Below are 11,170 nucleotides of genomic sequence, written 5' to 3'. Positions count from 1 at the left end.
TTTTTATTTTATTTTACAAATAGTGTATCGAATATTCTATCTCCTACAATAAGATTGTTTTAGCTAAACTTCTTTAGGACAACGAAGCGTGCAAAGATGGGTGGACTTGAAACTCACGTTCGAGCTCTAAACAAGATAATATAGCTTCTAATCAACACGTGTTAAGATCACATTTGTTTCCAGGAGGATACTTGTGCAACAAGCCAACAGTTTAATTAATGGTTAAAATATGCCTATAATCCCTGCACTTTTTGAAAAATAGAAATTTAGTCCCTGTACTTGTATTTCTAAAAATTTAGTTCATCTATTTTTCAGAATTTAGGCCTTACTGTTAATATTATTAATTTTTTTGTTAATCAATGTGATTAATTAAAATATACTTTTTAATTACATAGCTACCAAAACAATAAGTTTTTTAATTTAAAAATGTCACAGCAACAAATTTAACAAAAAAAAAAACTAACAGTGCTAACAATTATACTTGAATTTTAAAATCTAAAAAATAAATGAGCTAAATTCCTAAAAAATAAGTATATAGACTAAATTCCTAATTTTCAAAAAATATAGAAACTATAAACACATTTTTATCTTAATTAATTTGTTATTAATTAGTCAGATTCAACTCAAATATAGAGTTTGTGACTGATTGAGTTTAATTGTTGGATCAAACTATATTAACCATGAGCTAAACCAATAAAATATGGAAAAAAAAACAAATTATAAATATCTTAGGAAATAAAAAATAAAATATCTTTTTTATTTTTTTATCTTTTACCCATGTAGCATCCAGACGATATATAATATATATACTAATTTGCTATCTCTGCTTCTTTTCAAGTAAACATATAATCATTTAAAATAATTTAAATAGACAAATTTTTTTTTAAATATCAATATTTTCTAATCAAATAACGAACGGTTGTGTTAAGTATAGATTATTTTAGATAAAATTATGGTTATAGTCTCTTTATTATGTTTACATTTAGGATTTAGCATCTATACATTAATTTAGTATTAATCTGGTTCCTTTACATAATATCATTAGTTAGTTGAAATAGTTAATACTTTTTTTTGGTTAAAATGTTAAGGTCAATTTTTTGGTGTAATCAAGTTGAGCTGAACCTAAATATTGCCAAGGTTGAGATCGAATCAAAATTCGAAGCTCGATACTCGGCTCAAGTTCGATCGAACATCTATTTTTTAGCTCGAGCTCTACTCAATAATTAAGCTTAGGGTTGATAATATGTTTCAAGCCAATAATGTAATTTAATAACATTAAAATATGAAAAGCTCAATAAGGCTGGCGAGCCGTTTGAAACAAATATTACCAAACTCGAATTCGGCTTGACCGACAGCTCGAGCTTAGCTCGACAATTACCGGATTGAGTTTATTTTTCCAAGTCAAACTCGAGTAACTTGCAAGCACTAGTGTCTCATTTACACTTCTATTACAAAATCAAGAAATAATATATATTTAGTATTAAAGTATGGTTTAAGAGAAATTAGTGAAATCATTTTAATCAAGATAGTTAAGGATGTTAATTATTTGGATTAATTAATGTCATTGTAAAAGTAGAGGACCAAATTATGCTAAATTAAAATATAAAGACTAAGTCCTAAATGTAAGCATAATAGAGAGATGAAAACTACAATTTTACCATTCTAGTATAATGGCTAAAAAATAAAGAAAAAAATTCGTGTCATTGGTTTGCCAAAACAATTAACACTCTTAATAATTTTGATAGTTGACCTAGATTTTTTTTTAAATTCTTATTTCTACTTATCTTGTTAATATAAATATTTTTTTGTTAGAATAGTATTTTTTTTAAATTCAAATAAAAAATAATTAGAGTCAAAAATATTAACTATTTAAATTAACTGATAACATTATAAAATATAGAGATTAAGTTAGAAATTAAAATATAAATATTAAATCTAAAGTATAAAACTTAATAGAGGGACTGAAAATGAGATTTGACCGTGTTTCTATAATGAAAAAAAACTGATAGGGTTACGTGTCAACGTGAGAAGGCGGTATATGAGTGTGTGTTTCTAGAAAACAACAAAATGAGATACATGAGTCAAACTTAAATGAGCCAAAAATTTCTTTAGAAATGTAATAGAAGCTTCCTTTGAAGAAAAATGTGGGAGCATTTTTCACGTTAGAAAAGTATATCTCCCTCTCCCCCTCTTATCTCTATTTTCTTCAAGACAGCACAAAAGCATGTTGTTTTCTCCTTTCCCTTTCCTCTTTTCGTTCTTCCGAATTTTAAAACTCTAATTTCAGTGGAGAGGTCCTTTAAAGGCTTCCTTTTTCTCTTGGCTTTGCTTTCTTTAATTCTCAGGCGCCTACATCGAAAGCTCTAGAAACCCAATCTCCATTAAGAACAAGTGATAATGGAGTTGTTGAGATTAAGAAAAACCAGAGAGCTCTTACTGTCAATCCTTTGAAACTGATGAAGCAAACACAGTGGGAGTGAGGACCTCCTTCATTTCCTCTCTGGGGATGGGAATTCTTAACCTCTCTTCTTCTCTTTAGTTGTTCTTATTCTTAATTCTAGGTTAGATTTTTGTTTTCTGTTTTCTTTTTACGTAATTTGCCGATAATCGGAATGGCTCAAAGGTGTGTTCCGGCGCCTTTCTTGACGAAAACATACAAGCTGGTGGACGATCCCATCACCGACGATGTGATTTCCTGGAATGAAAACGGCACATCGTTTGTCGTCTGGAATATTGCTGATTTTGCTAAGGATTTGCTTCCCAATTATTTCAAACACGACAACTTTTCTAGCTTCGTGCGTCAGCTCAACACTTACGTAACTTCTCTATTTCCTTACTTTATTCTAAACCCTTTACTAATTGCATTAAAAGTCTATATTCCATTATTTTGTTTTTAAAATAAAATATAGATAAACTTAATGTTAGTGACAGAATATTATCGCTTAAAGTGTGAATGGTTGCTTTTCATCATATTCCTGAACTAATTAAATAAAGAATAAATTATTAAATAATCACTTTTGTTTACTTCGGGTTACATTTTAATGACTTATATATATTTAAAATCTTATGTTTTAGTTATTTACGTTATCGCGTTGTAACATTTTAGTCACCGAGCTATTAATTTTCGTTAACGGTGTAATGATAAGCTAACGTGGCACGTTAAATCATCATTTCAAACAATAATTTTACGTTTATTTATACAATTGGTCCTCATATTTTTTTGTTTTGAGCAATTTAATTTTTTTATGTTCTTTTAATTTTCTTTTTTTTTTTCATTCTCTTCTCTTCTCCTTCTATTTTCCCCTATTATATATCTATCTCTTTTAACATAGTTTTTCTATGTTTGCCATTTGTTAAAACTAGTTCATATACTTTTTTATTTTTTTGAATAATTTAATTTTTTCGAGTGAGGTAAACTTGTGGATTAGTTTTAACAAATGGAAAACATAGAAAAACCACATTAAAAGAAATGAAAAAAGGAGGAAAGCAGAGGGAGAAGCAGAAGAGAATGGAAAATAAAGAGAGAAAGAAAAAGTTAAAAGAACATTAAAGAAAAAAATTAAATTTCTCAAAATGATAAAATATAGGGAGTAGTTGTAGAATTTAACCTAAAATTTTTTTTTGAAATTATGATTTAACGTGCGATGTCAGCTTACCATTACACCGTTAACGGTAGTTAACGACTTAATGATTAAAATATTACAACACGAAAACGTAAGTGACTAAAACGTAACATTTCAAACATAAATTACTAAAATATAACCTAAGGCAAACAAAAGTGATTATTATAATAATTTACCCAATAATACTTTATCCTTCTACTGCTTTTATTCAAAACACAATTATTTAGTTATTTAGGCAAGGGTTATAGTTTTCATTTTCTCCTTTCTCGATTAATGAAATTATAGATCCCTTTGTCTTTCATAATATTGCTTTATACAATGTTAAACGTACTACATACACCTGTCCATGGCCGGGCGGCCCGCCCGAAATATGGGAGGGTTCGGGTAAAAATATAGGCCCTAAATATGGGCTTGGGTAAAAAAATGAGGCCCGTTTAAAAAATGGGCCGGGCTCGGGTTCACCTTTTTTGCCCCGGCCTGAATATAATAAATATATTTTTTTATTTTTATTTTTTAATTTTAAAATACTTTAAAAATATTTTTTTATTTTTAAAATATTTTGTGTTTATTAAAAACCGGGCTGAGCTCGGGCTTATTTTTTTCCCGGGCCAGGCCTGAGCAAAATTTTAGGCCCATATTTCGGGCCGGGGCGGGCTCGGACCTAAGAGTCGGGCCAAAAATTTTTCTGAGCCCGGCCCAAACCCGGATCGGCCCATGGACAAGTCTAGTACTACAACATACATTCAATTTTAATTTTTTTATTAAAAAAATGAGTAAATTAATCGGTGAGAAAAATAATCTCTTTATTAAATGTTTATTTTAATATTTTATATATAATATAATAATAAATTTAATATTTACATAATTACATATTTATTTAATTTAACCTCTATTCAATTAAGTACTTTTAAAATTTTAAAATAAAAACAAATACTTTTTCTACTAACAAACATTCATTTAAAAAAAAAACTGAAAGAAATATATTCTTTTAAATATTTATCGTTTTCCTTTGCAGGGATTTCGAAAGGTTGTCCAAGACAAATGGGAATTCGCAAACGAGAACTTCAAGCGAGGGCAAAAAGAGCTATTGTCCGAAATGCGCCGTCGGAAGGCAGTGACACCATCTCCGGCGAACGGTAAAACACCTGCTGCTGGTCCGTCCTCCCCGACTAAGTCCGGAGAGGACCTAGGGTCCACTTCCACGTCATCACTGAACTCGAAGAATCCAGGATCAGTTGAAACGAAGCAGGAGACAATGAATGTATTCTCTAATTTATCAAACGAGAACGAAAAACTGAAAAAACATAACGAGTTGTTGAGCTCGGAGCTGGCGCAAGCGAAGAAGCAATGCGACGAGCTGGTAGCCTTCTTAACCGAACGTGTGAAGGTGAGTCCCGACCAAGTCAATCGCATCATGCGGCAAGGAAGCTATGATTCCACCCGTGATGACGATGATCATGACCGTAGGTACGGTGCTGGTGATCCTGATGATCACGATCACGATGATGACGACGAAAATGGTAGCCAAGATTGGAACGGAAGTTTGAAACTGTTTGGGGTTTGGTTGAAAGGCGCGGGAAAAAAGAGGTTCCCGAAGGAGAAGAAAATTGTGTACGGTGAGCCATATGCTAAGCAGATGAAGACCGTAGATTTTAACCACGCGGGAATGAGAATGAAAAGCGGCAAAGTTTGCAACTGACCAATCAAAGGTGGACACAAATAAGTCAGGTTATATTCTTGTAATTTTAAAATTAAAAAAAAAAAGAGATAAAGCAATCAACTGTGCGAGGTAAAATATATATAAAGGCATCGTTGGCTTCCTTTTTCCGGTCTAAAGAAAATAATTATTATCATGGTTGTTATTTTAAGTCAAAAAACATTGACTCTATTAAATATTTTAACTTTAAAAATAACATATAATTAAAATATCGTCCGCAGTGTGTAAGCTTGTATACATCTAAAAACACATGTTACAGCCAATTAATTATACTATATTTGAATAAAAGGAAATTTTTAAGATTTTATCACTTTACCAAATAATATTATTTCTTATAGAATTGCATTTTCTTTTGTCAATACTGCTTGAATGGAGGAAAATAAATCGCAATTTCATCAAATTTACCAACTATTTATGAGAATTTTGCTATAAATATATACATGTATCAATTTTAATGTTGTTATTAAATTTAAACTAAATTGACAGAAATTAATGTCGCAAGGGCTAAATTGATCAAAATAAGATAATACTAATAATTAGAATGATTATATTTATGTTTATTATCTATCTATATTAATATAAAATTTTCAATGAATTAATGTCACCATATGAACTCAATTAAAAAAAATTAAAAATCATTTAAAGAATAAAAGATTTTGTTTTAGGCATTTGAAATAAAACATTTGTAATTTAAGCACCTATTTTACATAATTCAGTTCTTTTGGTCACTCACATAAAAATTACAAACCGTGACAATTAAAAAAATTAGTATAATAGTAAATTTAGTCCTCAACTTTTATATATTATATTAATTTAGTCATAATTTTTTTAAAAAAAATTAACCCTCAGAATTAAAAAAATTACCTCAATTTGACCCTAATTTTTTAAAAAAATCAAAGAAATGTATAAAAATATATAAATATTTTTTAAAAAATATAATAATAAATTTAAATTTTATATTAATATTAAATATAAAAAACCCTTCCCACCCCACGTCCCTCTCCTCCGACCATCGCTCTCTCCTCCCTCTCCCCATTGGCTGAGCAACGAGACGCATGGCGAATTCTGTCTGGAACATAATAGTGCACACCTAAAAGCAGACTGATAAAATAGTAAGTTGAATGTAAGAGGAAAAGATATTTTATACGGAATATTCACCACACATATATCAAACTAGGGCAAATTCGTCTTCACCACATCTCCTTGAATAACCTCAACTAAAATCAACATTTTAGACAACATTGTCAAATCCCCAATTCTAGAACATTCAAATTTTTTAGGTAATTGGCTATTAAAGCTCCTAAAGTTGAGAATTTGGTCCATTTAAGCGATGAGAGAAAGGGGTGCCTTGAAAATCACGTTGAAGCTTGAGGACCATACAAGGATCGAGTTTGACGACAATGGCCAAGGAGGGGAGAGGTCCGGTGAAGGAGAGGGAGATGGACGAGGTGAGGAGGGGAGGGGAGGGTTTTTGTTTTATTTAATATTAATATAAATTTTAAATTTATTATTATATTTTTTGAAAAAAATTTATGTATTTTTGTATATTTTTTAATTTTTTAAAATCAGGATCAAATTGAGATATTTATAAAACTCGAGGATTAAATTTTTTAAAATTATGACTAAATTAATATAATATGTAAAGTATGAGAGTTAAATTTTTTATTTTATTAAAAATTTTTAATTATCACGTGAGCTTGTTGTTTGTGCCTAAAATGAAAATAATTTATAATTGAGTCACTATATGGAGTTTACCCAATACATAATCATAAATGATAGTAGAAAATCTTGGTAATTTTTCGAAAGAAGGTAAGAAATTAATAATAATGGAAGAAATAATAGAGCCCATAAGATGGGCCCGAAGCCCATTTTTAGCAAAACTCAAAAGAGTTGCTTGAAAGGGCATTGGGTTCCAAAACTATCCAACTTATATTATTATTTAAAATTTGTTGCAAATTAAGTTGACATTAATTTAAGACTGATAGTAATATAATGAATAATTGGAGTGCATTTTTATGTGATTAAATTTCGGGTGGGAACATCCACAGGAAGTCTATGGAAAACTAGGTCAACAATTCTTGACATGGGGAATTATCCTACTTAGGGATCTTTGCATCACACCTCAGTACACATGGAAAACTATGTGTGACCTTTTAAAACTGATTTAGCTTAAGATCTGCTTTCTGAACTTTTATGTCACTGTAGTCTATATTAATTAGACAAGTTTATTTCAGATGAAAACTGTAACTGCGCATATTCCACATCTTTTCTAAGATTGCTCCTTCATATTGTAGCAAAATTAAACTTGGTTAATCTTAGTTTTAGAAGAGTATGACCTCCTATCTATTTGCGACAACAGTCAATTTATAATCAGCTTTTATGCATCATTTCCATTTTTTTTTGGATCCTTTACTTTGGGATATTTACATGGCTTATTCTTCCATTTCTGCTTTGCTTTTTATTCTCCTGTTATTTGCCACTGGTCGAATGAATTTTATAATGAAATACTAAGATTTGATACCTGGAATTCTGTTCTAGCACTTGATGAATCAATTCTATGTGGGCCTTAGAAACTCACAATTTAATATATATATATATAATCTCTTACATTTTTCACTTGTTATTAGTAATTAGTTTCAAACTGTACATTTTATTATTTATTTTATGTTAATTTTAAATACATCAGCAGAAACAATTAAACTTTAATTGAATCATAAATTAAATGAAAATGAAACATATCGTAAGATGAATAGTTGGCCTACGGTGATTTGCAATTGGAGCACCTCAGTTTGTTTTCATCCGACAGTAGTTTTGCGAACCTACAAATATTAATCCATGATTTTATGTGTATATATAGTTAAAAACATGTTGTAAAATGTTATGAAAATTAAAAATAATTATTGACTAAAATATATGATATATACCTTTGCAGTGCTTCTGCATTGGAGCCGCCATTTTCTACTGGTTCGTAAAAGCCGGTGTCGAGATTGATGCGTGAAACAGTTTTAGTGAGCAACTTGTGTCCTTTATCGACAAGGCTGTCCAGATTCTCCTTTGTAGATATATCGACGGAGGCCATATCCCCAGTTAGCGTGTCATCCTGGTTTTAAAAAAATCATCAAATTATATATATAGAAGAGGATATTTATAGCATATAGACATAGGAAAAAGAAAAGAAAATTACATCGATACGAAGATACATGTCCTCAGAATGAAGGGCCCGGAAAATAACAGAGTTATGGTAGTCAATCATATCCTTGCTAGCTTCGCCATAAAAATCCAGTATGGGACTAGCGTTATTTTCAAATAACCAGCTTATCAGACCCCATTTGGACGCCGTTTTGGCATCGTATTTCTTTTCGTGCCTGTTGGATCCTGCTCCTAGCGAGATCACAAGATAGCGTCCATAATCCAAGGGGTCCATCGCTGCAAAATCTGGGTTCTCTTTCATTAACTCTTTCGTCACTTCTCGTATGGCAACCAATGTCTGATCCATCCAAATTCCAACCATTAACTTAATTCTAAGCAAATCATTCTTATATGAGTTCATTTTAGTGTTTTATTTTTATTTCTTAACTTACGGGATTGTTGGCTGCGATGCCGCCGTCGATAAGGTTGAATTCTTCATCGTTGTTCTTGAAATAATAAGATGGGAAATAGGTTGGCGCTGCAGACGTGGATATGCAGATGTCTGATAACAGGGCGTCAATCTCTGGTCTTTGAGGAATCTGCATGCATACCCAAAATTACATAACGTGCCTGTCTCTGCTATTATTTGCCTAGCTGCTATAGTTGACCATTTGTAAAATTAATTATATATACTTAGTACCTAGGGTTGACAACACAAATTTAATTTTATATATATACAAACCTCAATTTACCCACCCCACAAAGGTTCTGTCTATTCATTTTTTAGATGTCCGTCCAGCCTAGCTAATATAAAGTTTACGCAAGGATCCAACTTGGAATTCAAAAAATGATAGACAACCCGACTTGAAACAAACGAAATTGTCAAATAACACCACCACGTTTAAACAATTCATTGTTATATATCATTACAAACTTGAAAGAAAGATAGGCAAAGAATCATAAAATAAAGAACCCAATCTTCATATATGTTTGACATTAACTTAAAGATCCAACCAATTGGACTTTTGGATTTGGGTTCAATTCACTGAATTGAATATTTTAAATGTTTAAATATTTTTAAACACTTATTTAATGTGAAATAAATTATAAAAAAATACTTAGCAAAAAAAAATGCATTTAGCTTAATGTTAGTATTTAAAATATAAGACTAAAATATTAAAACTATAAATCTCATTAATTACAAATAAAATTTTAAAAATATATAAATACATAAAACCAATTTTTACTTATTCAATTCAATTATGCACGATTGACTTCACCATGTGTAATTCACGGTGGTTCTCTCCTTCATTTATTTCGATTAATTATAACTGGAATAACGGTAGTCAGTTAATTACCTGATAGGTGGAGAAGATAGTAGGCTGAAGTTTCTTGATGTCGAAAGTAGGAATGGTAATACTGGTCAAGGTTTGATGCAATTTAGTGTTCCCTAATAAGTCTCTAATCAGCTTGTTCAGATACTTCCCATCGTATCTGGGTCCCGTTAGTGCTTTCGTTATCGTCGAAGCCCATGGCAGGATCCCACTGCATCTTCCAAATCCCCATAAACTTCGAAACGATAACATACAATATATATAAATACACAGCTATCATATATATAGGTTATGTTATATACCTCGGCTGTGGGAAAATTTGAGGGCCATTTTTAACGTAAAAAGGCACTATATCTTTAGCAGCAAAAAGAGGACGACCACTTTCATCTGGGGCAGCTAACATGGCTGTTATAAGACCACCGGTGCTTGTTCCTGCCATGACGTCGAAGTAATCCGCAAGCCTAACATCCTCACCATCCAGTTTCTGCTTTCAACACAAAGCTTATACATAAATTGATGAATCATCGTTTATATATATATAATCTGTTAATTAATTACCTGAAGTTCAGATTCAAGTGCAGCGAGAATAACACCAGGAATGATTCCTCTAATTCCCCCTCCATCGATGCTGAGAACAGTGATAAGGTTTCCATATTTTGGTGGTTGGATTTGTACAGACGATAATCTTGCATCCATTTTGAAGTTGGAAAACTTAAATGATAGATATTTACTGAAACAAGAATATGTAGTATTGGAAATAATGAAAGACACAATGTGTATTTATAGACATATATAAATGCAGAGTTAGGCGTCTGAGAATGGAATTTCATTTGATTATTCATTATTCAAATTACTTAGCCATCAGCCATCAGCTATATCCTCGCTGGGACCATCACCAACATGCTACTTAAAAAATTGAAACAAATGAAGCTTGATCTAATTCACAAGGTATTCGTTGTATGGTTTTGTCTGTCATTCCTCACCAGTATGGATTTAAGTACACATATCATACTAATCCTTAGAGAGTTTCCTAAGGTTGGATTGAATGGTACTATAACAAAACTTGTAACATTTTCTTTTTTCTTTCAGACAACTTCGTACCCATCGAATACCAGATATTATAATCATAATCAGGATTAGAAAACAATTTTAATGGCATTATTGAGGACATGGTTTCGGGTGCGCTAAAGCGTATTATTTATGAGTTGGGAAGGGACTATGGATTGTTTTAAGCATTGTGCCTATAATGATATTATTAAAAAAATTTAAATATTTAACTACAACTGCATTTGTCAAACTCGGCCAAATCCTAGTAGTAAAAGGAATTTGCTTGTTAAAGCTTTACTCGAACCGATTTATTTAATCTA

At 31.0% G+C, this 11,170-nt stretch overlaps 2 protein-coding genes across 2 annotated transcripts; one reads left to right on the top strand and one right to left on the bottom strand.

The window, feature by feature from the left end:
- The first annotated feature begins 2,438 nt into the window (after positions 1-2,438).
- LOC107911984 (heat shock factor protein HSF24-like) lies at positions 2,439-5,370 on the top strand. Its single transcript, NM_001327059.2, has 2 exons — positions 2,439-2,816; positions 4,639-5,370. The coding sequence occupies exons 1-2, from the start codon at positions 2,613-2,615 to the stop codon at positions 5,320-5,322; spliced, it is 888 nt and encodes a 295-aa protein (NP_001313988.1). The 5' UTR covers positions 2,439-2,612; the 3' UTR covers positions 5,323-5,370.
- Positions 5,371-8,028: 2,658 nt separating this feature from the next.
- LOC107911240 (patatin-like protein 1) lies at positions 8,029-10,774 on the bottom strand. Its single transcript, XM_016839115.2, has 7 exons — positions 10,362-10,774; positions 10,106-10,287; positions 9,828-10,014; positions 8,922-9,068; positions 8,525-8,827; positions 8,265-8,440; positions 8,029-8,159 (listed from the first exon to the last, which is right to left on the bottom strand). Exons 1-7 carry the CDS (start codon positions 10,497-10,499, stop codon positions 8,099-8,101), a joined length of 1,194 nt encoding a protein of 397 aa, XP_016694604.1. The 5' UTR covers positions 10,500-10,774; the 3' UTR covers positions 8,029-8,098.
- Between the last annotated feature and the right edge of the window lie 396 nt (positions 10,775-11,170).

Source organism: Gossypium hirsutum, chromosome D11 (genome assembly GCF_007990345.1).
Source record: "Gossypium hirsutum isolate 1008001.06 chromosome D11, Gossypium_hirsutum_v2.1, whole genome shotgun sequence".
In the NCBI taxonomy this organism is placed as follows: Eukaryota; Viridiplantae; Streptophyta; class Magnoliopsida; order Malvales; family Malvaceae; genus Gossypium; species Gossypium hirsutum.
Note: the sequence above shows the minus strand (reverse complement) of the source record. Positions and strands in the feature narration are given on the sequence as shown.

Bases quoted from the DNA above. Each gene is read 5' to 3' on its own strand.
- LOC107911240 (XM_016839115.2), bottom strand. From the start codon at position 10,499: ATGGATGCAAGATTATCGTCTGTACAAATCCAACCACCAAAATATGGA. The intron at 10,288-10,361 runs GTAATTAATTAA...TGTTGAAAGCAG, and splicing joins CACTTGAATCTGAACTTCAG to AAACTGGATGGTGAGGATGT. The intron at 8,828-8,921 runs GTAAGTTAAGAA...TGGATGGATCAG, and splicing joins GCATCGCAGCCAACAATCCC to ACATTGGTTGCCATACGAGA.
- LOC107911984 (NM_001327059.2), top strand. From the start codon at position 2,613: ATGGCTCAAAGGTGTGTTCCGGCGCCTTTCTTGACGAAAACATACAAG. The intron at 2,817-4,638 runs GTAACTTCTCTA...TTTCCTTTGCAG, and splicing joins TGCGTCAGCTCAACACTTAC to GGATTTCGAAAGGTTGTCCA.